Source organism: Abramis brama (assembly GCF_963993115.1).
Source record: "Abramis brama genome assembly, chromosome: 5".
Classification (NCBI taxonomy): domain Eukaryota; kingdom Metazoa; phylum Chordata; class Actinopteri; order Cypriniformes; family Leuciscidae; genus Abramis; species Abramis brama.
The window spans coordinates 24,634,214-24,660,366 of record NC_139967.1 but is presented as its reverse complement, the minus strand read 5'-3'; the positions used below and the strand labels follow the sequence as shown (position 1 = coordinate 24,660,366).

Genomic DNA, 26,153 nt, shown 5'->3' with positions numbered 1-26,153 from the left:
TAGATTGTTGGATTGTTTAAACTAAAGCATGTTTGATTAACGTTTTTAATTAAGAAATATTTATAAATAATATAACAGAAATACAGTCATGCTCAAAAGTTTACATACACCTTGCAGAATCTGCAAAATGTTAATTATTTTAACAAAATAACAGTGATCATACAAAATGCATGTTATTTTATATTTAGTACTGTCCTGAATACGATATTTTACTTAAAAGATGTTTACATATACTCCACAAGACAAAAAAATCCTTTGACCTGTGTACAAACATGTTAACAGCAAATTCTCGATATTATTGTAGTGTGGTGCAAGTACATGCAAGTACAGTAATAAAATGTAGTTTTCCACTAAAATCATAAAACTGTTCCAATAACAAACGCACAATAGTTTGCAGAGTACTTGGAAGATTATGGATGACCTCAAATGCAATCAAATATAACAGGCTCTGTATTGCAGTCATCCATCAGGGAGCACACATAAAGCTCTTTTCATTCATTTATATAATTACTGCACTGGCATGAATTTTGTCCATATGTCTCCTCCTGTAGCGCGCTACTCTGTGGACTACAGTACCAACACAATGATGTCTTTCGCCACTGTGTTTGCTGTGATGTTCACTAGCTGCACAGGCATCATGGCAGGAGCCAACATGTCAGGTACAAAACCAGAGACGCCCACATACACCATTCACGCAGATACTTTAATTGGATTCTCTTTTTTGGTTGCCGATGTGTTTGTGTTGCCTTTTACGATACTCATAACACAACTCTTATAACGGATGAGTGTCAAAAACATGTCATTTGATTTGTCTCACTTCCTCAGGTGAGCTGAAGGACCCCAGTGAGTCAATACCTAAAGGGACTATCATAGCGGTGTCCTACACCTTCACTGTCTACCTGCTTCTCTTCCTGCTCCTGAGCTCTACCTGCGACAGGTGCCGTTAACGACACTCAAGCCACATGGAAAAACATTATGCGTTTACACAGTGCTTTGTTTTTCCTCTCATTCGTCTCTCCTTTATTCCTCCTGTCATTCTCTTGGTTTCTCTCTCTCAGGTTGTTGTTGATCAATGATTATGCAGTGTTCCAGCGGGTGAACGTGTGGCCTCCGCTGGTGACGATTGGGGTGTACTGCGCGTCTCTCTCAGCTGCTATGTGCTCCATGATAGGAGCTTCCCGAATCCTCCACGCTCTTGCTCTGGACCAGCTTTTTGGTTAGTGTGCATTTGAGGGTTTGGTCTTTTTAAGGGACAAATTTCAGACTGGAAACTGATACTGAGATGGTGATATATGGTATGGTTGTTGACATCTCCACAAGAAGTGTTATTGGAAAATACTTGGGCTTGTTATTGAGCAATACTTGGAAAGCGGTATTCATGGTTCCTAAGAAAAATGATTAGTGAATATTCATTTTTGTCACATTTTCTAGGCTGTTACATGGTGTGAGAGGTCATATGTTCTGTGCAAGAAGGTAAAAAAGGGACATTTTTACTAAAAGAATCAGAACACATGCTCATTTCCTTCAATCATTTTCTACTGAAATCGGTTAATTGACAGAATCAAAAAACAATCTTTTCTTATTGAGAATTTATTTATGAAAACTTCACAATTTTTCCTGTCAAAACGTATATTTAAAAAATCATTCACAGGAATCACAGAAAATGATTTGTCACACAGTGGGATCGTGGTGACAGAATTATTACAGATTATTATTATATAGAAACTTATTGTAGAAAAGTTTCAATTTAAGGAATAAACAAGCGTAAAACGGCATAAATGTAAGATATCTAGAATGCAAGCCACTTCAAAACACCAGTACACATTTATTTAAACTATAATGCATGCACAAATAGGAAACATCAGTTCACTATTTTCGGATTGTTTGCATAAAAGAAAAAGAATAAGAATATATTTGTCTGGCTCATTTATCATGGCTCATATAACACATTTTAAATTCTTGTATGATTTAATGTCACTTTTTCCAAGACTCTTTACTAAATTACTATTTGATTATGATTATACACTAGAGTTGAAAATTTTTTTTTTGTTCACCAAGGCTGCACTTATTTGATCAAAAATAGAATAAAAAGATTTTATTTATTAATTAGTAAAATACTGTGAAATGTATTACAACTGAAAATAGCTGTTTTTAATTTGTTACATTTGAAAATGTAATTTATTTATATGATGGCACAGCTGAATTTTCAGCATCATTACATTTTTTCATTCATGTACAGTTTTTCAGGACTTTTGACAAATTTAATGCATCTTTTTTGAATAAAAGTATTAATTTCTTGAAAAAATAAAATGACCCCAAACTTTTAAATGGTAGTGTAAACATATAAAATGATGTCCTAACAGTGTAATTCCCTGGATTTAGGAAATCATACTGTCAACCACCCACTGACACAGTTACTAAGTTGCATGGGTGAGGAGACTGTTATGATATGATGGTGTAATAGTATCCTGGAGTGAGATGATAGTACTGCTCTGTTGGGGTGTGTCATGGGTTTGTTGATCTGTGCTGTGTGTGTGATCTGGTTTCAGGTCTGCCTCTGGCTCCGGCTGCAGTCACCTCCAGCTCTGGGAACCCATGGGTATCTGTGCTCTACACCTGGGGCCTGGTGCAGGTACAGGGAGCTGTGTGCATATGTCTTTGGATGCTATTTCTGTGACACGTAAAATAGAAAGAGTATGTCTGTTAAAGGCACACGTGTCCGTTTTTCTCAAACAGCAACCCCTAGAGTCGCTGTGGAGTACTTGTATTTAACGTTACTGTCGTAAATGCCACTCACGCAGAGCCGTCTCTGCACTCACGGCCTGATCCCTCGTTTTCTTTTCCTTGACTCTTCCGACCACGCTTTCTTCGTCGTCTCTTCCATGATTCACGTCTGAAATGCGTGCTAGTGTCTTCCATAGAGGCTGCTTCATATGCTGTTGATGTATGTGACGTCGTGCCGTAAAGCAAGTCGTGATTCTCGCGAGATTTGTCAGGGACCTCTCAAACTTGCATTGCTGGTTTTGCATTGTGTGCTTTTAAGATTTTGTGTGTGTGTGTGTGTGTTTGTTGTAGTGTACACTGTTTGCAGGACAGCTGAATGTGATTGCTGGTATCGTGACAGTGTTTTACCTGTTGGCGTATGCTGCGGTTGATTTGGCCTGTCTGGCTCTGGAATGGGCCTCCGCTCCAAACTTCAGGTACTGGTGTGTCTGTGTGTGTGTGTGTGTGTGTGTGTGTGTGTATGTTTTTGATAGTCTCTTTTGCTGACCAAGGTTGCATTTATTGGATCAAAAAAATACAGTAAAAATAGAAATATTATGTGTAAATTTTAAAAGACCAGCATGAAATAGAAGTCTTTACTGTCACATTTCATTGATTTAATGCATCCTTGCGGAATAAAAGTATTTATTTCTTAAAATCGTAATGACCCCAAATTTTTGAACAGTAGTGTAAGTATTTATCTGTATATTTTCATTCTTCTTTCTTTCCAGGCCCACATTTCAGTTTTTCTCTTGGCACACATGTTTGTTGGGTATTGTCAGCTGTGTGGTAATGATGTTCGTGATAAACCCAGTGTATTCCTCGGCCAGTATCGTCCTGCTGCTACTCCTCCTGCTGATCCTGCACTACCGCTCTCCCACCAGCAGCTGGGGCTACATCAGCCAAGCACTAATCTTCCATCAGGTACATACACACGCACACAAAACACATGTGAATGCACTAAATTTTAAATCCACAAGACAATCTTTCTCTGCTCTTTCAGGTGAGGAAGTACCTTCTGATGTTAGACTCCCGTAAGGATCATGTGAAGTTCTGGCGACCGCAGGTCTTACTGATGGTGGCGAACCCACGCTCCTCCTGTCAGCTCATCTGCTTTGTCAACCAGCTGAAGAAAGGAGGGCTGTTTGTTCTTGGACATGTGCAGATCGGAGATCTGGGTAGGACAAAAGGGGTATTAGGTTCAGGCGGCAGCTTTATGAGAGGACCCAAGTTTCACAAGACCAATAGACCAAAAGTTTCTACCCTTGTTAGTGACCACTTATGTGTTTTTATGATCTCTGGCTGAAATTCAGACGTTTTAACTGCTTCCTCCGATTCCTAAAGAAAAAATCAGAGATCATGTATACCTAATGTTTTAGAATGCTGCTTTCTCCAAAAACTATTTGCAGTTGCATAAACATTTCCTGAGTTTATGTAAATGGGGTCATTGTAGCTGTGTGGTCTGGTCAGGATGCTCAAATAAACAGAGCCATGTTTTGATAACATCACATAGTCACAGGGCTTTTACACTTTTCAGGGAAGTCGGATACACCAAAATACCTCGTGTTGTTTTGTTTCGGTTACATTTTTGCAGCTAATGTAATGTACTCACCCTCATCATGTCATCGTTTGACTTCTTTCTTCTGCGAAGCATAGAAGAAGATATTTTGAAGAATGTCGATAACCAAACCATTTTGATTGGCATTGACTTCCATTGGATGGACAAACACACTTCTATAAATTAATATCTCAAAATATTTTCTTAATAACAAATGTCTAAATGATGACAGAATTCTCATTTTTGGCTGAACTATCCCTTTATTATACTAAACAGTCTTCCTCAGGGTTCGTACGGGTGCTTGAAATCCTTGAAAGTGCTTGAATTTTGATGTTGTGTTTTCAAGGTTTGAAAAGTGCTTGAATTTTGGATACAATGCTTGAAAATGCTTGAATTTGTAACTGTATTTCTTTCACAAGAAATATCTTTCTGACGAAATAGTTCTTTATTAAATGGAGAAAAAAAATGTAGCCCTTCAGAGTCAGATACAGATTGATTTGCGTTACCTGGCCAGAGCAAAAGTAGGCGGAGTTTTCATTTTGATTTCCGCGGTTGTTTGGATGCACCGTTTTTATTGGCCACGCAGCGGCAACAGTTGAACTATTTTAAACTTTGACCGCGGCGTGCGCGCGAGCTCGCTGAGCTCCGCTTTGGTCCGAGTCGCGCGGCGCAAGCCATTGAAATAAATATATCGGTTTCATTTCATAGCGCAGCGCGGTCCGCGTCCTATCTGAAAGGGCCATTAGTGACTGAGAGTACTTGGTGTGATAATGTAATTTAAGTATTGCATGTCCGTTATGTCACGTTCATTTGTGGAATATGCAGTGAACATTGCCAAAATTACAGAACTGTAACGTGCAAATGAACCTGCAAACGTTAGCCCAGTGCATAACAGCAGTCGTTGATTGCTGAACTGAAATCAGTCAGTGTCATAAGAAGTATACTGTTACTGTAAGGTTTAGGATGGCCCTATGCAATATTTACACTGCTCTATTCCAGTAAATGTATTAGCTAACGTTATGTCTTGGCCCAAGACATCTTGGCAATGAAATACATTTATCAGGCAGGTGCCTGTGCACTCAGATATTGTTCAAACCTTGTCTATATCAAGAATGTGTCCCAAAACGGGAAGGCCTGTCAAATATTTCTGAATATTTCTAAGTCTTCATATTTGAAATTATTTCAGTTTTACAGCCTATAAATCACATTATCTGGTATTGTAAGCAATATTTGGACATTAATATAATGAAATTATAGGCTATATACTTAGTGATACATTTTGAAGAATAAAACTTTAATAAGAATCAGTATATTTAATTCATGCAGTGAAAACTAAGCAGTGTTTATTTTTACATTTGATTAATCAGTTTCTGTTGTTAAATAAACCTAATGTAGGATAACCTGAACCCCTAAACCCCAGTTATGTTAAAATAACACTTATTATGCTACAGAACACTGATGTTCACTGTCTTGAAGTTGTAGGGATATTTTCTTATCACAAAAAGAATGTGAAACACGTATGTGTAGTTTATATCATTTTAAAGATATTTTAAAGATAATTTAAGTTAATTTGACACACTTTAAGCATTATCGTATCGCATATTGAATATCGTATTATTTAATGAGTTATCGCATATCTCATTTTTCTTCTATATCGTGCAGCCCTCTGCTATTATGAAACATTTGGCTGTTTATCTCTTTTGATGTGATAAAAACACTAAATAATAATTTTAACTATGTATTGGTATGTAATTTACGGTAGTGTAAGGTGCTGGAAAAAGCTTTAAAATGGACCTGGAAAGTGCTTGAATTTGACCTTGGAAAAAGTGTACGAACCCTGCTTCCTCCTGTAAACTCATTTTACTTTATCATGCTGTTGCACACAGAATGGAAAGGAGCAAATGACCAAATGTAATCTCTCTGAACTCTCTCTTGCAGACATGTTGCCCTCAGACCCAGTGCAGCCGCAGTATAATTTCTGGTTGAGTCTGGTGGATAAGTTGGATGTGAAGGCCTTTGTGGATCTGACTCTTTCTCCCTCCGTCAGGCAGGGCACTCAACATCTGCTTCGCATCACTGGACTGGGTGAGACATTTCCTGATCAGGTTATCTTTTTGACACGGAGCCAGAAAGCATCTATTAGATTAGATTCTAGATCTTCATTGTTACTGTACAAAGTACAAGTGCCTAGCCAGTGAAATTACAGACAGAGAGTCCTAGACAAGTTGGCAGCACAAAGTTTCACTTAAGAAAACAAAACAATTGTTTCGCAAATTAAAACACAGACTGCTAAAAAAAATACCATAAAAGTACTCAAATCACAAGGAAAAAAGCAACACGTTCCTTTTAGAGCAGTTTGTAAGAGAACTTTAAATGTATTCAAAGAAAGCACTTCCTTCAGTTTAGCTGAACATAATCTTGAGTTGGCTGTAAACAATCACTGTTTGTGTCATTCAGACTTTTGGGGTTAGGCATCTTGTGAGCCGGTTCTTTTTAGTGCATCAAAAACACACAAAACCAATGCTTTTGGTTGTTTCACAAACAAATGACTCCTATGAGTTAGTCCATATTAATGATTCATTAATGATACAGCACAACCAGTGTTAACTGATTTCACAACAAATGATACTTGTGAGCTGGTTCTTTTTAGTGAATCAAAAACATACAGCACAACCAGTGTAGCCCATTTCAGAAACGAATGACTACTGTGAGCTGGTTCTTTTTAGTAAATCAAAAACTGTTCCAGTTCTTTTAATGAACAGTTTAAATGAGTTTGAAACTCTGCTCTGTATAACATGACATGTAGAGAATCTTCAAATCAGAATCAAATTATTAAAAATGTATCAATACTTCTATGTATTCTCTTCTTTTCCAGGAGGTATGAAGCCTAATACCCTGGTCTTGGGCTTCTATGACAACTGCTACCCAGAGGACTACTTCCTGCAGGACCCTGTCTTTTGCGAGGGCGATAGGGGTGAGGGGGATAATTTTGGGGTTGACCTCCCATCCTTGCAGGCTCATTTTCCACTGGTGCGCCATGCGGAGAGCCCTCGCACGCTGCAGCCCGAGGAGTATGTGAGCATCATCCTTGATGCCATAAAAATGGGCAAGAATGTTTGTTTAGCCAGGTACTTCTTCCAGCTACCGCCTGATAGCAAAGGTGTAACAGGCATTAGGGGAAATGACAGCGTGGACACCATCGACGTGTGGCCAACAAACCTACTGTCCCCTGACAGTGCCAGTTGCGCAGACGTGTGCAGTCTTTTCCTGCTTCAGATGGCGTGCGTGTTAAACATGGCCAACAGGTGGCGTCGTGCGAGGTTACGTATATTCGTTTGTGTGGAGTCTGAATCGGGAGACCAGGGCTGGCTGGCTAAAGAGGAGCAATTTAGAGAGTTGCTGGGCAAGCTGAGGATCCGTGCCTCTATTAAGATTGTGGCGTGGGATAACGTGGCACGCATGTTTAGAGAGCAAAGCTCAGAGAGGCAAAAAGTGTCTGAAGACTTCCTGTGTGCTGTGAATGCCCTACTGAAGGAACACAGCTCTCCAGCAGCGGTGCGCTTCCTGTACTTGCCCCACCCTCCCTCCAGTTCGGAGCTGTCACAGCAGTACCTGGAGCAGCTGGACGCTTTGACGCGAGACCTGGGCCCAGCTCTCTTGATTCACGGGGTCACACCAGTCACATGTACTGAGCTCTGAGAAACAATAACCAAAGTGTGTTTGTGTGATAGAGAGGAAAATCTGAAATGTTAGTGAGCAGAATACAAGTGTACAAGTACTTCTTAAATGGTGGGTGATTTTGAAGACCATCAAAAATGGGTGGAGTTTGTGCTCTTGGTAAAAATGTTATTTAAAGATGGATGGATGGATGGATGGAGTGTGTGTTATTGGTGAAAACGGCTTGTGTTTATGGGTGTGTACTGCCAAATCATGTTGCAGTGTGCGGTTATTTTTGCGTTCTTCATGCGTCTCCGTTTAATCTCATCAACAGAAAGTTTAGTGTTTTCGTGGCAAGGGAGTGTCTGCATATAAATTTGAATGGCTAATGTTCATTCAAGTGTCAGACAGTAAATGTAAATGTTTAAACAGATCCTGTGATCCATGTTTTTGTGTTTGTGCAAGACACTGTATGGAAAAAATAATTGGGATGGAAAGAATTTGTCTAAATGAGACATGGTTATTGTTGGCACTGTAATGGGGCAAACTGAGCCTGTTCACTCAATTTTTGTTATTGTGATGTACTGTTGAATCTTTTTGTTAATCATTTCTGCGTTTTGTTATTGTGATGCACCGTTGAGGCGTTTTGTTAATCATTTCTGCTTTTTCTTAGTATGAAACAAACCCTCTGAACCAATTTTGACCCAGGTAGAGCTTGCAGGCCAATGAGGAGTCCTCAGGGGTTTAGGTCATTTTTGGTGTGATGGCAGAAATGCTGTTCCCAGCTTTCAGATTAGAGTTCTTACAATGGATTTGCGCATTCATGGTGTATTTACTGGATAATCATATGGACAGACATGCTATGTTATTTATTATTATTATATTTTGTGTGTGCTTGAGAAAGCAGGGAGAAAGAGTGAAAGTGTTTTCTTGTGCACCTGTTTTCATTAGTAGGTCTGGATTTCATATTGTGGGGCTCATGAAATTCCCGATTACCTTTTGTTGTTTTTGCACCCTGCCATTTCTACAGTTCAAATGCTCTTTGTACTTATGAATGTTCTGACTGGCTGAAGGCAGAGGTGAAAGGTCATGAAGGATCATCTGATTGGTCCGAGCTGATGATGATGTTTGTGTTCAGTCTGTGCTGGTCTTTGGGAACTGAAAAGGGACACTGGCTATAAATAATACTTGAATATTTTGCGCATGTGTTAATTTGTCAGCATTAACAAAAAACAATGCAGCAGGCCAAGAATATCAGGCCTTTATAAAAGCTGGACAAGAGGTCTTATGATAAACAAGTAATTCCATTCTGTACATACATAATTATATAAAAAAAAATGTTTTTTTGAACAGTGCTTTAAGTATGTAAAAATTGCGTTACACAATCCAGTTTACATATAATCCGGAATATTTAGAAATCAGAAATTGTTAAGGCACATCATTACCATTAATATACTTTCAAAAATACATTCATACAATCACAGTATACAATCATGATCTTTGGTTGACAATTTAGCTCAACAGGAAGTTCAGTTAGGATGTACTGCAATTACCCAGCACTAGCACTGTATATGCAATAGCTTAATCATATGACTGAATGTAGAGTTTGTAAACCGAATATTAAATGATTAAACAAAACATTTGTCATCTTTTTCCTTCATCGACTCTTTCTTTATGCTGAAATTATAATTATATTCCACCCTAGAGTGTGTTCATGTCACATTATGGAAAAGCAATAAATAGGCTTAAATAGCCTACAGTATAAACTAGCTATTATAAAGTAGTTAATGTGTTCCAGTCCTGTCCTATGGCTCTTTTTCACATTTCCAAGTTTAGAATACAGTGCTTCATGGGAGTGGGCGGAGCTAGAGAGCTAATTTTAGAGTGTTTTGCTTTGTTCGTCTCTGATTGGTGTTATTTTCTGTACAGCATCATGGCTAATGTAGTTTTTCACCAGGAATTCCGCTGTTAAACATGATTACTTTCAACCTATACAACCTCGTAGCTCACAGTAAGTGTGTCTTTAAAGGTGTACAAGTTATCATTCAAAATCTTTGGTTCAAAAACAGAGTTTTTACTTCTGGAACCCAGAATGATTACTGAAGGATCACGTGACTGTGCGAAGACTGGAGTAATTATGCTGAAAATTCAGCATTGCAGAATAAATTACATTGAGAAATTTTTTGTTTTCCACATTTTTCATATTTTAAATAAAAGTTGTATTAAATTGCAATATTTCACAATTTTACTGCATTTTTGATCAAATAATCACAGCCTTAGTAAGCATAAGTGACTTTTTTTCTTTTTCTTTTTAACCCAGCTTAGTGTAAATGTCATTGAACTCTGTGCTGTGAAAAGGGTCAATAGTTTGATACTGCTGAATCTGCTTCCTATACAAATACACTCATATTAACTCTACGTAGACCTTAGATCTGCCAACTTAACAGAAAATGTATAAACGTGGTTGTATTGTTATAATGCATCTGATTACCTGTCACTGCAGTAGAAATAGTTTGTGTGTATAGTTCTTATTAATATCATTAGGCATATGTTTGTGTGTTATGTACATCTCTGTGGTCCACGGTTTGTGTCAGTCCTGTTTGTTGATTGTCTGCGCCATCCTCTCCTTTAATTTTGGTTCAATGGTACGAGCAAATTTTGCCACGAGTTTTACACAAAAGGACGTGAGACGCAGCCAGCCCGGGAAAAAAATTGACAGCGCAATGTGCTGAAACAACAAAGGGTGATAAGTTATCTTTCTTTAACATATTCAGATTTCTACATTTCTTTTTTTAAATAAAATAAATTTCTACATGATCACACAACCCTGTATCTTTATATAGTACAAACTGTGTATTGAGGAGGATCAAAAATTTAGTATAAAAGCTGCATTCCCACACTGTACAAACTGATTTGTTTACCTGCAGTGCATGAGTTAAACATCCACTTGTGTACGTTGTGTAACCTACAGTGTTCAGAGCATCTCTAGCAAAAGAAGCAGCACTTTTTACCAGCGGATTCACCGGCACATTATAAGTCATATTTGTGGAGACGATAAACGGGGCTACACACTGGACAAAGGAAGAGAAATAACATCAACGTTTGGCAAACAATGTTTATACAAGATGTTTACTAGTACTGGACTTACTTGAACCGTGATTCCCCGTGACCTGTATTCTGCATGCAGGCTGCGAGAGAAATATGTAACAAATATCTGGGTGTAAGAGAAGAGCAAGTTAGTGTTTTTGTTTGTGCAAGGTCGTATTCTATTCAAATATAGAAGCATGTGAAATGTGGTTTGTTTGTAACAACGTTGTACCTTAGTTGCAGAATACACTGACACCATTGGCTGAGGCTGAGAGGCTGCCTCTGATGATATGTTTATAATGAGGCCTTTTCCCCTGAGAGTAAACACAAGCCCTCAGTTAAAGCATAAACAGTTTTCATAATTGAACAGATAAGATCAGAGCCGGCTGCGGGTTTACCTTTCAACCATGCCTGGCAAAATGAGTCTGCACATCTACAAAACAACTGATAATATTATTATCGGCATCACTGTTGTTGTCGCCACCAAACTCTTTTCACAGATCAATGTAACATTTTATATAAAAAGATATGTTATGAGGGCCTTTCTATTAAACCAATATACAGTTAAAACATTTTCAATTATAATGTATTCCTGTGATGGCATGAATTTTCAGCATCATTACTCCAGTCTTCAGTGTCACATGATCCTTCAGAAATCACTCTAATATGCTGATTTGATGCAAAACATTTCTTATTATCATTATGATGATTCATATTTTTGTGGAAACCATTATTAATCTTTTTATTTCCAGGATTATTTGTTGAATAGAAAGTTCAAAAGAAAAGCATTTATTTGAAATAGAAATCTTTTGTAGCAAAATATCTTTTGTTTTTACTGTCACTTTTTATCAATTTAATCCTTGCTGAATAAAACTATTAATTTATGTAAGAAAAAGAAACCTTACTGATCTTCCCAGACTATTTGAAATGTGTATATATTGTTCCATGTTCCTAACTCTAAAAATCTTTACTTCCCCTTCCAGGCGTACCAAAACATTCTGTTCTTTGTCTGTATTATGTCATGATATATTGAGTAATCAACTGAACTCTTAACCCTTTACAATGTTTTTGATGATTCCAGATATTTTTGCTTATACCAGTAACAGGATGAAAATGGCTTGCTTTACCAATTGAACCAATCATATTGCATATTGATAGATCTTATGATAAGCATGCTTATTTTTGATGTGTCTGTCTTTATCCTATAAAACCTGATGTATTATTCTTTTTGGGTGAGATTCTCTGGAGAACTGCTCTGAGAGCTCTCCCGGCCATGATTAAAGCATTTAAAGGACATTTGCTGAAGTTTATCTGTCATTATTGCTTTGCAGCAAGGTATTTAGCGAAACACTAGAGACCTTACTACCAAGTGATAGTGTGGATCGCGTTAAGAACACTAGAGACCTTATTCCCAAGTGATAGTGTTCGATAGGGGGGCGAGACGTCGTTCGACTCTTAGGCGGGGTTAGATTGCGGCTTAGGCATCAACCTGTGCGTTCAGAGGTAACTCAACTGAGTATAATATTTTCTAGTATAGAGGAGATCAGGTTCAACCTAAGTCAGGTGCGTAGGGGAAAAATCTACCACAATATAAATACACATACACACCAAGAGTTTGGAATCAGTAAGATTTTTTTAAAGAAATAGTTTTATTTAGCAAGAATGCATTAAATTTATCAAAAGTAACAGTAAAGACAATACTGGATTATATCTGTATAATATACATCCATTGTTATATCCATTTCCATCTATAGTTTTTTTTTTTTTTACGTTTTAAATGGCACCCATTTTTTAGAATGACCTATGCAATCAATGTATGCCAGTACTATGTCAAGATGATATATGAGATGATATATTGTATGACAAACCATGTGTAAACAGGTTCACATACAGATATTCTTACTTGAGTGACAGACAGCATGTTACAGTTTATCACCTGTGTGATTCTCTGGAAACAGAAGAAAGTACTTTATATTGTAGACTCTCATGCAATGGATTCAGATTACAATAAAGTCAAGCTGTGTGGTGTATGAAAGGTGTTTCAGACCTGGTCTGGATCAGGAACATCCAGAAAATTTGCCAGAACCCCAATATAGTTCATACCTACATTGTTCACTAAAGGGAGAAGAGAAGAAATCAATCATTTATACACCTATCTTCAACTTTTTATTGATTTGTATTTTATTATCCTACTTGTTGATAGCATGGAGCTCCTGCTAAGAAAAATGGGCATTACACCATAGAAAATAAGCTGAGGGGAAAACAGCATCTGTGACTTTACAGAGATAAATACATTATTACATTACTGCTAATGTTTTCACATACAAAAGTCCTTTTTTGGTATTTGCCCCAGCTAGTTACACTGAAATAACGAGGCAGAGGTAAATACCATTGCTCCTAAACACCTAGAGGTGATGGTGATTTAGTCTATTATTCCAGTTATTTAACAGCTGATTAAAGTAAAATATAGGGGAAGAATGACCAAACACAGAAAAGGAGTAGCTGACATTTATTTTAAATTTAAAAAGTTCTATATATTATTTATATAAAACCTCAGTGCCTTATAACCCACATTTAGCAGTTTAGAGTTGTAGTCTTCAAAAATGTATTTTATATAGAAGAAGGTACAGTAGCAAAAATACTATTAAAAAAATGGTCATGTAAAACTAAATTACAAAGTTTTTGGACCCAGAAATGAAAAACATTTAAGCTATGACCCCTATAAGGCTTGTCAAAATTCAGTTCGTTTCAATTCGTTTACACCATCCTCACTGCATTGTATAAATATATCATTCTTGATCTTTATCTTACCCAGAATTCCGATCTCCAGCCCCACTAGCTGTTGTGCGATAACTGGGTAGATGGAATGGCCTTCTGTAAAGTCTGTCTGAATCACATGTGTCTGTTGATTGTACTGAGACTCTGGAACAAACAAAACAAAGCTGATTTATGCTCTTTTTACTCTTTACAAATAGTACATAGTTTTTCCCACAAAAAAACTAATCTGGCTGAAAGAACAGATTAAATATGGATTACAATTGATCTGAAAATCAGACCATCCTTTTTAAAGTATATATGCAAAAATGGTTCATGACAGTTCATGACAAATTCCAACCTGTGGAAATGTGGTCTAATATTTCTCTGTTCTGATGACAGATTTCACTTCTTTGAGAAGCTTTTTTTTTTCCTCTTCACTTCCACTTTGTAACTCACCTATTTCTTTGGCAACTCTGCGAAGCTTTTCTTCCGAGCGACTGATCAGAACAATGTTTAATCCTCGTTTGGCAAGCTAAGATACAAATACGTAAAAGAAACATTATATATGTGCATGTGTATAGAGGTAGAGGTAAATAGAAGTGAATTAGTAAGTACTTTTCCATATGAATGAAAGCCATTGTGGAAGTCAATCACAGGAGTCTTTCACTGTTTTGATAAGATATGGAAGATTGCAAACGCATTGTATGATGGACATCCTCTCATTAATCAGACTACTTTCCTCTTCCTTGCCTGAGGACAAGAACACACTGTCACAGCCAAGAGAGGGCCGGATTCTAATCTGTTAAAATACTTGACCACATCCATACGGTTTTGGAAAACGGAAATTACTAGTGCATCTGGATTATGGCAATTCGCCTATAAAGTCAAACACTGCACTAAAATTGCATTTTAATGACAATAATAGAGCAAACTTGACTTTAAGTGATGGCTAAGGGTGTTTTAAGTCACCAAACGCAGTCAAATATTGCATGTAGCTTTAAGAAACCCTAACTGCATCTCAGATTAATAGTTAATTACAAACTTAACTACACTAACCTTTACTACACTAGGGAACTACACTAGGGAACTACACTAACCTTTTCCACTGGTGGCACTTGCGCTACTAACTTTTTCAGTTACTGGCGCAAAACATGATTTGGTCGCACAAATTATTTATAGCAAGCTGCTCTGGATAATAATGAACAATAATGAAACTGTATTGCATACAGATGTACTTTTTATTTTACTTGCCATCTTTTAAACCACATGCCTTCTTGCAGGCGTAGCCATCATTTCAAAAGTGAGGGGGACAGAATGCCAAGGGTTATACCAGGTTTTTTTTTTTTTTTTTTCAGAACTTTGTTGACAGGTTTTTGCTTAATATGCTATTTATGTTTAAAGAAAGAAAGAAAAAGAAAGAAAGATGTTCTGTACTTTATAGTGCACATAGCCTAGTATTGTATATTGTACTATATTGTTTACATATTTCAAATTGTTTTTTTTGTGTAGGCTATGTCAAACTTCAAGCTTTTAAAACTACTTCAAACTTTCTGGTTAGGCTTTTTCAAGACAACTTATAGTTTGTCTACAGAATTTTTTATCTAACAATTGTAAAGTGTTACTGAATTATATGGTAAACATCATGTAGGCTACACGTTACAACGCTGCATGATTCAAGCAGATATAGTGGCTGTTAATACATGAAAATCCAAATTCAGCATTAACAATCACCATCTTTATTCTAATTTGAAGGGCTTTGATTACATATCTGTGAAAATAAAAGACATTACGACTAAAAAAAGACTGAAAATAAGCGCACGTTTGTGCGGGTAGTGAATATTTTCAATTTCCAACAAAACTTGTTCATTATTCAACTCGAGAAATAGGCAGTGTTATTCATCATTGTGCAACACAATTCGGATACCACATGACAACTTACAGTGCTTGACTTTTTCGGGAAAAGGAGTGAAGCGTTTTTGCCGTTTTGAACTCGTTGCGACCTCTATGGTGAAAATTATGGATTCAGCGTGGGTGCGAGCATGGGCGTGTCGTGATGCAAGAGTGACTGATTACCATGGAAACGTGAAACTCGTGTATGTAGATCTTTTTTTACAGTCTATGATGTAGATAGACTCAGAGCCGTATTTATTTATTTTTTTAATCAACGTTAGGCTACGCAACTGAATAAAACTTGATGTGTTGAATGCTCAGAGCACGTTATAAAACGTATTCTTAAAATACACATTTCTGTTTTAATAAATGCTCATAGTAAATCATAGCATATTGCCTAAAACATAAGGTAGGTACAAAAATAATCAGTGATACATTTGCGACCCATTAAAAATTAGGGTCGCAATGGCATTTCAAAAGGTCGCATATGCGGTCCATTTTGGTCGCAGTGCTATTACACTCCCATGTAATTAACATTTTCAAAAAACTGTTATTTACTGACCTCTTCAGCATATGCTCGACCAATCCCTGAGGTTGCTCCAGTTACAACTGTGAGAGACAGGGGAAAGTTTTGTGAAATTTGTCAATTTCAAATATCAGCACTCTTTCCTCTTTTGTCTTCTACTGTCAGTTATCATTAGATCACCCACCTTTAACCACCATAATTGTCTTTCAGTAGTATTTGATGTTTAAAGGTGTTTGATTATGCCTAGACAAATTTTAAGTAAATAAGAATAAGTCTGACAAGGCAGCAATGATGAGTTTCTGGCTGTGCTGATGCCCTGAGCAGAACGAGTACTGTACTGTTCAACCAATGCAAAAGTACACCCCTGCAGAAAAACATAGCAAAGCAGGTCACAAGCACATGTTGCGTTTTTGACACTAGATGTTGGTGTGACGCCCCTTCATGCTGTTTAACCGCAAACATCTGTCCTGCTCCAGCAAGACCCTGCTGCCTCACTTGCCTGCCAGACTCCCTATGGTCCACCAGCTAATCAGAAGGGTTTTGCTGGTTAAAGCATGGTCCACCAGCTGAACCAGCAGAAAACTTGTGCTGAGCAGTACAAACCGGCATGGACCAGCACAAAATTCATGCTGGTAACAGATCTTTTAGGTAATCCGTTTTTTTAGTTTAACTAACACAGACGGGTGTCAAAACCTGATACATTGACTTACTCCATATAATGTTTCCTGGTCTCATAAAAGCTGGTCCCTGTATAAAGCAGTACAGCAGACAACTTTACATTTACATGAGTAAATTAGTTTAGGCAGCTCATATAAGACAATGAAATCATTTAAGAACACCAGAGTGCCAGTTTCTATGTTCAAAAATTTCACAAATTTAGTTTAAAAACTTCACAAATGCTGTGGTGAATTCTTCATGATCAAACTTTAATGGCAATCCATTTGAACACGTATGCCTTAAAACTAAGTAGTACGTTTTAATTATTAGTATTTATGTAATGTCATAGTGATTCATATATTTTCCAATTTTACTATTAAAGGAATAGTTCACTTTAAAATGAAAATTCTGTCATCATATACTCACCCTCATGTTGTTTCAAACCTGTATGAATTTCTTTCTTCTGCTGAACACAAAGGAAGATATTTAGAAGAATGTCAGTAACCAGACAGTTTCTGGGTCCCATTGACTTCCATAGTATATTTTTTTTCCTACTATGGAAGTCAATGGGACCCAGAAACTGCCTGCACTGAATATCTTCCTTTCTGTTCAGCAGAAGAAAGAAATTCATACAGGTTTGAAACAACATGAGGGTGAGTATATGATGACAGAATTTTCATTTTAAAGTGAACTATTCCTTTAACTCTTTATTAGATACTAGTACTTATTTCAAAAGTAGTGAATTGAATAGTGATCAATTCAGTTGGCCACTTGTAGATATTCATAAAAAGGAAATATATAATGTAGCCTATATATGCTACCAATAACAATTTAGAAATATAATATAGTGTATAATAAATGGGTAATTGTATCTAATAAATAGAAAAATAAGTAGGCTACTAGTACCTGATGATTAGTTGCTAGTTTAACAAGAACAGGTACCAGCAACAACTGACATGCATATAATCAAACAGAATTCAATAGCAAAATGTGTCATTTGAGGGTCGATGACGTATAACGATTTTCGAATACCTGTTGCAATTGTTCAAACATTAAGGATGTTGTGTACACAAACTCATATAAAAAAATAATTTAAGTGATTTTGGTGTTTCTTCATCTAGATGAATTGGCCATAGCCTTAAAAAAATGTCATGTGGTGCAACCGTGATTTATCTTAAAATTAATTAATTTTCTTAACATGCTTAACATTTTTTTTTTTTACAAGTTCTTAGTAATTAAAGTGTTTAGAAAAAGTATTTGCATTTCTTTTGAGTTTTTGTAAATAATGATCCAACTTTTTGTTCTAGAATTTCAGAGTTGGAATCCTTAAATCTTAAATCCTTCTTAAATCTAGTTAACAGACTTATGTTTTCTGTAAAATCAAGTCAAGTCAAGTTTATTTATATAGCGCTTTTCACAATACAGATTGTATCAAAGCAGCTTCACAGTATTAAATTGAAATAATACATCAATGCTTGTTTCTAGTGGAAAATGTCCACGTTTGGTAATGCTGATCAATAGTATTGTTGATTGATTAATTAAATTAAATATCCTAATGACCTAATGGAGAGAAAAAAAAAAAAACCTTGGGAGAACCCAGGCTCAGTCGGGGGCCAGTTCTCCTCTGGCGTTTATGAACTAGAGGTTGGATTTAACTGTAAGATTAAAAGTATTATATGAATGCCTGGCTGAAGAGATGCGTCTTTAATCTAGTTTTAAACTGGGAGAGCGAGTCTGAGCAACGAACAGTATCAGGAAGACTATTCCAGAGTTTTGGAGCTAAATGTGAAAATGCTCTCCCTCCTTTGGTGGATCTGGATATCCTAGGTATGACCAAAAGCCTCGAATTTAGTGATCTTAAAGAGCGCGATGGATTATAGGGCAATAGAAGATCCGTTAAATAGACTGGAGCTAAACCGTTTAGGGCTTTATAAGTCAGTAGCAATACCTTGTAATTAATACGGAACTTTATAGGTAACCAATGTAGTGATGATAAAATTGGTGTTATATGATCATATTTCTTGATCTAGTAAGAACTCTAGCGGCGGCATTTTGGACTAACTGTAGCTTGTTTATTGAGGATGCAGGACAACCGGCTAATAAAGCATTACAGTAATCTAGTCTCGAGGTCATGAATGCATGAACTAATTTTTCTGCATCAGAAACTGATAGCATGTTACGTAGCTTAGCAATGTTTCTAAGGTGGAAAAAGGCTGTTCTTGTAACATATGAAATATGATTTTCAAAAGACAGGTTGCAGTCTAGTATAACACCTAGGTCTTTTACTGTAGAGGATAAAGTAACAGGACATCCTACTATGTTAAAGTTGTAGTGTGAGAGGTTTTGTGGGCGGTTTTTTAAACCGATGATTAGTATCACATAAAACTGATACAAATCTTTTAAAAAATATAATTCACTTAAATATGTATCTCTGTATCAGTGATTCATATTTCAGTGATTGCTTTTATTGGTCGCACCACATGAAGAGTGGTTGCTCCAAATGACACAAATACCTTATATAATAAAAAATTTAATTAAAGAGATCAATGATCAATACATTTTATACCAAAAAATTGATTTAAACCAGATTTTATACAAATTTCACAGAATTTTCCTTAAACAGGAAATATATAAAAATATTTTATATTTTTTATATATAAAAATCACATCGCAAACATAAGTGCACCATTTAATTTAACTTGACAGAGTTTATTTCTAACAAATAATAATGTTGTAGATATAAATACAAGTATTGTATACAGGTAACACACAGGTAACCAAATTGCATAAAAATCTATTCCAAATGATACTAAATACTATACTAAATTAAAGTACTTTTTGTATATAAACCGTCAATTGAATATAAAAGCACAAAAACTGCCAATCTAGGACATATATGAATCATGGAAAACAGTCTGCAGTGGTCGCACCACATGATATTTTCAAATTCAGTCAAAATTTACAGAACCACCAGAATTGGCCACCTAAACAAAACAAGCAAGCTTCCCACAAAAGGTCACTATGACATTTATAATAAAAATATATATTTGAAGAAATAACTTTAATTTTTTTTTTTAAGGTCATACCACATGACATCCAAATGTGGTAACTACATACCAACCATTACAAAGGTTTATAATTTTTTTTTCTTCCAATTTGAGAGAATTACAAACCTGCTTGCTGCTTTCATGGGTCCTTGGAAAATTGTATATGATGTAACTTCCTTTGTTTGAATAGTTTTCAACATAAAAGTCCCAAAATGGTAGTTCCTTGATGGTCGCACCACATGATATTTCATAAAATGGACATCATAGGACAAAGTTTGTTTATATATTATGATGAAAATATAAATCCAAATGCTTTGATTTTTTTTACAGGATTACAAAACACTTTGGAAATCATGCCAAATAGTGCAGAAAATAAATTTGAATTCATTTAGAGTAATTTCAAAGACGTTTTCAAAACAGAAGTTATGGCCGGACAGTCGCACCACATGATATTTTGACACTTTAAATAACAAATAAAATTACAAATAACGAAAGGTTTTTGAAAAGTTAAAGTGAGTACATACATGGGAGAGGTACTACAAAATACAGTATCTTTGTATGCATTTAAACCCGTTTTTACCTGGAAAAAAAATTAAATCGGACAGAAAATGTAGGCGTCACGTCATTGGCCCATGAACATTGGTATAGTTACTTGTAGCTATTGTGACTAAAAATAAAAAGTATTCATAATGCAAAAATAGATTTGGTGAAGGGAATAAATGTTACAACGGCTTGCCAAAGACATTTACAGTGAAAGAATAAGCTGTATTGCATCAACGAATCAAAGTAATTGTATCATTACAGGATGAGAACGGAACCCACTCTGCAGCTGTAAGAAACGACTTACCAGCCCACTGGCCATATGTCCTCAAGTCCGTTTGCCAGATCTCAGAGATCATGTATGCCTTGAATCCGTGCCAACACTGCCATGACCACCTCAGCAGGAAATATACAACCGTAACGAAACCAATGCAACACAACCCCATTGACGAACAGCTGCACTCTGAAATGTCTCCCATCTTACTTCTTTAAAACTACGCGTTTGTGTCACAGAGTGGTCCAGAGTTTAGAGTTGGGGGGGAAACTGAACACACAGACACACACCAACGCTTACATATATGCATGCTCCTCCCATTGCGCTTGAGGTCTGGCCGTCATTGGTCGGCAGTAAGACACAATGTCACTGATTCTTGAAACTTTGGCAAAAACATGTCCCACTAAGAAAAGTGCAAATTCTGTTGGAAATTAACATTTTCATGAATAAAAATAATCAAGGTTATAAGGGGGTCATTTGCACATATGTAAGGTTATTTTGTAGGTTTATTTTTATTAATGATTATATGCTGGCCCATTGCCTACAAAATCAGTTGTCCCCGGATAGGTGATAATCATTTAAACTTACTTGATTAAAAAACAAAACGTAATAATTTAATTGAATACTATCTTTATCACATGAAAGAGTACATTGTAATATGTATTAAAAACTACAAACAGTGAGTTTTTAACAATATTTACTATTATTTTGTGTTTGCTCAATATGTATCCCACATATTCGTCACCGCCGTCAGATATGTATAAAAAGCAATAAAATCAGGCAACTACATGGTCAACTACATTCCTAAGGACCCCATTTTCAAACCTTCAGCTCTACTGCATGCTTCAAGATCACTCAAGCTCCCGGGGCGGGCGTACACGGTGCGATTTTTGCTGTTTTTACGAGCTCGCAGAGGATTTTTTTCACTCGGGAGTAATCGAGTGGAATCGGTGATGCTCGCATGGTCGCGGCTCGCAGCGTGTGAGAGGAATCACGAGCCGAGCCGAGCACGTTATGAGCACCTCCCCGACCTCCCGATCATTTTTAAACATGTTTAAAAAATTCGGGGAGTCGGCCCGATTTTCACCAGCTGTCCCCTATTGCTAATCATACACAACCACGTGGGGCTATACCTCAGTGGCAGCAACCATACAGGGTGCGCATACACTGTCACACACACACACCCCCTCTCTCTCTCTCTTTAGTTTTTATGTTGAAAGGAATGGCTACTGTTCTCTGCTTTACAACAAATCATTTGCACACACATTTCTGTCATTTTTTCTATCTGAAGCTTTGCCTGCTGCATGCAACATTGACGGTCTCTGTGTTTAGCGCGAAAGCTCACGTGATTGCTGCCGGCTCGGGATAAAATTCGTGCAGGACAGACAGTCGTGCCGTGTGCAGCTGCTTTGACGCGATTATCAGTTAAACTGACTCGCAGCGTGTGCAATATCTCTCGACCTCCCGAGTGTCCGATCCTGGTCCGAACTCGCACCGTGTACGCCCGCCTTAAGTTTGCTATTTTCTCTTAAACTTGTTCATATTTTTGGACACTGCTACTGTCACAACCGTCTGCGCGTCTTAAATGCGCCTGCCACTCGACCAGTCACGGATATATGCGCCTGCCACTCGACCAGTCACCGTTACGTTACCCCTCGGGACGTATATATAAGGTGTTTTTTAAACAAAATGCAGCGCGGATCCCCTGTAGCTAGCGGGCAAGAATGGTAAGCACAATAGGTCAATATTCACCATTAACTAAACGCTTTTCACCTGCCTTACAGCTACAACCAGGCACTCCGACTGATGCATGTGATCAAATATAGAAAATAGATACGCATCCCGCATTTACTTCTACTTTTACTTTTATTTAGCCTACCCATTTGCCACCTTTACTTTATATATTTTTTCCGCCGTTTTAATCCGGAGCGCGAGTCTTGACACCTACGCGTCGAGCCTGCCTCAAGATCTCTCACGTAGGCTACCAGACACTCCGATTAATGCACGTGTATAAACACACAGCAAAATACTGCTCATATTTGCCATCTTATCTTATATTTATTACTCTTTATGTTCATAACAAAACCGTCACGCCACCTGCGTCGTGCCAGCCACAACTTAGCGTCGCGCCCATAGATATAAAGGCTAGATGTCTCGTGCGCGCTGCTGGCCAATGCAGGTCGACGTCCGCACGTGGTGGCCATCTTGCCACAGTGTGCTCGCTCACTCGTTTAATGGTGCATATACTTTTAAATAACCATAACTTGCTCAATTTTCTACCGATTTTCAAACGGTTTGGTTTGTTATAAACGTCAGATATGTAGTTATGACACTACATACATACACTGCATACATATGAATAATTATAACATACATGTTCAAGCATTCGGAATTATAGCCACGTTAATAACGTTTGTAAGAAACCAAACCGTTTGTAAATCCGTCAATATTTCAGCGAGATATGAGGATTTGTGTGCATGCTGATCACTCACCTAATGCACAGCTTCACTGTGGTAAGATGGCCGAACGGTGATGCCGGAAGTGACTGCGCCATAAGACATCTAGCGTTTATATATGATATCTATGGTCGCGCCTGCTCTAAATCTCTCACTTTTACTGCCCGATACTTTACTGAAGGAAAAGATTCCTCACTACATCAGTTTGTTTGTTTTATAGCCTAGGCCTATCGATTTTTATTTATTTTATTTACTTTTTTATTTAAATTTTTTTATGCAAATTATTGTTATGGTAGATCATAATTATTAGGCTACTTGTGATCGACATTCTGATAAAGGTCTATGTAGAAATTACGGTAGGTAGCGTACCATCTTTCTCATTAAATGTTTGTGTGAAAAACTGACAAAATAACAACTGGCAAGTGCAAAATATTGCTGTGTTGTTTATATATATATATATATATATTAAATTAATCATTAAAATGCTTTCAATTTTACACTCTAAATTCAGTGAGTCCATTTGTGTTGGATTTGCCGTAGCCTACCAGTGTTGATTTTTTTTTTTTTTTTTTTTTTAGAGTCACCGATTGGTAAAACCCCATGCACTAATTTCTATTTATTTTAACTTATTTTAATCTTATCAGCATTCTCACTGATGCAAATTCAAAGACCTCATCCTTAAATGTTGATATTCTGCAATATTCTGTAAATAAAATGAAATAAAATAGCCTACAAGGCCTATAAAACAAACACATCAATGTAGTGAAGACTCTTCGTCTGCTTTTCCCTTCAGCATGTCAATCAGAGTATCAGGCAGTAAAACAGTGGGAGATCTTGAGCTGGCACGACGCTTTAGGAGCCAACACACGCGCTCAATTATGAACAAAAAGATTGAATAAAATGTAAGATAAGATGGCAAAAAGGTAAATGAGAGCAGGATTGCACTGTCTGTGTGCTCCCGTGCATCAATCGGAGTGTCTGGTAGATGAAAACAGTGAGAGATCTTGTGGCTGGCGCGACGCTTAGAGCCTCGAGACGCGCTCCAATAGGCCTACGTGCAAAAAGAGCGAATAAAATATAAGCTAAGATTACAGACTACGCGCTGCATTTGGTTAAAAAAAAACATACATATTGTGTAAGATCGCGAGGCAGCCACATATATCCGTGACTGGTCGAGTTGCAGGCACATATAACGGTGACGGGTCGAGTGGTAGCTGCCCCTAGCAGTGACGGGTCGAGTGGCAGCTCCCCCTGCCACGCAAAGATTTTACCCCTAGTGCTTTAACCTCTTTTATATGTGTATATGTAATTCCCCCTATATTTCTTCCATACAGGCCTACTGCATGCTATTATTAAACAATATAGCGCGAATGAGAGTGGAGATGTTCGTGGATATCCTTACGAACACGAGCGCTATTGCTTTTATACAGCAGTTCCAGTTGCATCTGAACACGTTTGAAGCGATTAAATTGTGTTTTTTCTAACGTTCATTTTGACTTTCGCCCGCATTAAAAATTAGTTCCAAACAACCAGCTTGGTTGCTCTTAATCTAAAATGTATCTAAATTCAAGGTGGTAAGCATGAAACTATGAAACTTATCATTACTATTTTTTTAATATTATTAAAGATACCAATATATTTTTGTTATTAGATTAGAGTAAGAAATAATAGTTTTTGATTTAATGCAAATTTTCAAAGTACTTTACATAAAACTTAACAGCAACAAATTATAAAAATAAATAAATAAAAAAATAAAAAAAATTCCTTTCAAATTAATAAAAGGTAATGGCAAACAGTAAAGTCTTTAAATTTGATTTAAAAGAATTAAAATATGCAGCATACATTCAGTTTTCAGTGAATTTGTTTCAGATATGGTGCATAAAAACTGAATGCTGCTTCTCCATGCTTTGTTTTGACTTTGGGGATATAAAAGTAGCTGGCTACTGTCCCAGATGACCTGAGAGGTCTGCTCTGGATGGTTCATAATGCATCAGAAGATTAGAAATTTACTTTGGCCTTAAAATGTTAATTAATTTAATAACCAGCTGTAGTATTTTGATATGAATTCTTTGACAGACAGATAGCCAGTGTAAAAACCTCAGAACTGGAGTGATGTAATCCACTTTATTTGATTTAAAGACACTGTTTATTGCAAATTATCCAGCAATCAGTCAACAAAGTACAGCAATTGAATACACAGGACACTTGTCAATGACTACCATTAAATGTCTTGTTACCAACATTCTTCAAAATATATATATTTTTGTGTTTGTTCAACAGAAGAAAGCCATACAGTTTTGGAACCAAGTGAAAGTGAGTAAATGCTTACATGATTTTTTATTTTTTAAGTGAACTACCCCTATTAAGTATAATATATTTTTATGTTCATTAGAGTTATATGAGTAAGTGATAAAGAATGATTTATAGGGATCGTTCACTTTGAAATAAAATTTTGGTATGTTTTAGCTTACCTCAAGGGCATCCAAGATGTAGGCGTCTTTGTTTCTGAAGTAGTTTCAATTTTGATATTTTTAGGTCAAACTGTTCTTGTCAGTCAGTCATATAATGCAGGTCTATATGGTCACTACCTGAAAGAGCATGATTTGTTATGATTTCTCTTACATTATGAGCGCCCTTTTTGACATGCCTACATTTGTAATTAAAAAAGTTTGGTCAGCAGGAAAAATTGTCTAACGAACAGTTCTGTTTAAAAATCCGTACTGAAATCGAACCGAAAGCCTCGTACAGAATACCATTATGCAGGCAAAAAATTGTGTGCTTGCACAATGATTGTCAACAATGCTTTTCTTGAGCAATAATTTTTTTCTTTTTCTCATTTGGCAGACGCAGTGATGACCAACTTTCCTTCGGCGACTGAATGGGAAATAAAAAATGCAATTTCTGGTCATTTTAAACAAGCACCAGGGAGAGCACCATAAAG

General features: G+C 36.8%; 2 protein-coding genes and 1 long non-coding RNA gene across 5 annotated transcripts in view; 2 read left to right on the top strand and 1 right to left on the bottom strand.

The window, feature by feature from the left end:
• slc12a9 (solute carrier family 12 member 9) overlaps positions 1-9,633 on the top strand; it is a 16,058-nt gene extending 6,425 nt beyond the window's left edge. For both annotated transcript variants that reach the window (XM_084113590.1, XM_084113591.1), the window contains 9 exons: positions 552-659; positions 826-937; positions 1,059-1,216; positions 2,550-2,632; positions 3,076-3,200; positions 3,495-3,687; positions 3,767-3,941; positions 6,260-6,406; positions 7,197-9,633. In XM_084113590.1, coding sequence (XP_083969716.1) covers positions 552-659; positions 826-937; positions 1,059-1,216; positions 2,550-2,632; positions 3,076-3,200; positions 3,495-3,687; positions 3,767-3,941; positions 6,260-6,406; positions 7,197-8,020 — 1,925 coding nt within the window. In that variant the 3' untranslated portion in view covers positions 8,021-9,633. The remainder of the gene's footprint in view (positions 1-551; positions 660-825; positions 938-1,058; positions 1,217-2,549; positions 2,633-3,075; positions 3,201-3,494; positions 3,688-3,766; positions 3,942-6,259; positions 6,407-7,196) is intronic.
• hsd20b2 (hydroxysteroid (20-beta) dehydrogenase 2) lies at positions 9,224-22,461 on the bottom strand. 2 transcript variants are annotated; one of them, XM_084113592.1, is made up of 11 exons: positions 20,790-22,461; positions 16,275-16,321; positions 14,279-14,354; positions 13,877-13,987; positions 13,113-13,180; positions 12,957-13,013; positions 11,464-11,498; positions 11,298-11,379; positions 11,127-11,192; positions 10,900-11,049; positions 9,224-10,706 (listed from the first exon to the last, which is right to left on the bottom strand). In XM_084113592.1, exons 1-11 carry the CDS (start codon positions 20,959-20,961, stop codon positions 10,569-10,571), a joined length of 1,002 nt encoding a protein of 333 aa, XP_083969718.1. In that variant the 5' UTR covers positions 20,962-22,461; the 3' UTR covers positions 9,224-10,568. The 2 variants fall into 2 exon arrangements, with proteins under 2 accessions (XP_083969718.1, XP_083969719.1); XM_084113593.1 differs by having other exon boundaries at positions 12,969-13,013.
• On the top strand, positions 22,204-26,153 carry LOC311082646. Its single transcript, XR_014606152.1, has 3 exons — positions 22,204-22,254; positions 25,493-25,525; positions 26,057-26,153. It is a non-coding gene; the product is annotated as an uncharacterized lncRNA (long non-coding RNA).

Excerpts from the sequence above, each read along its gene's own strand:
- hsd20b2 (XM_084113592.1), bottom strand. The coding sequence starts at position 20,961 with ATGGGAGACATTTCAGAGTGCAGCTGTTCGTCAATGGGGTTGTGTTGC. Across the intron at positions 13,181-13,876 it reads GCTGGAGATCGGAATTCTGG|TGAACAATGTAGGTATGAAC; the intron begins GTAAGATAAAGA and ends TTCTCCCTTTAG. Across the intron at positions 10,707-10,899 it reads GTTTAACTCATGCACTGCAG|CACATTGCGCTGTCAATTTT; the intron begins GTAAACAAATCA and ends TTGTTGTTTCAG.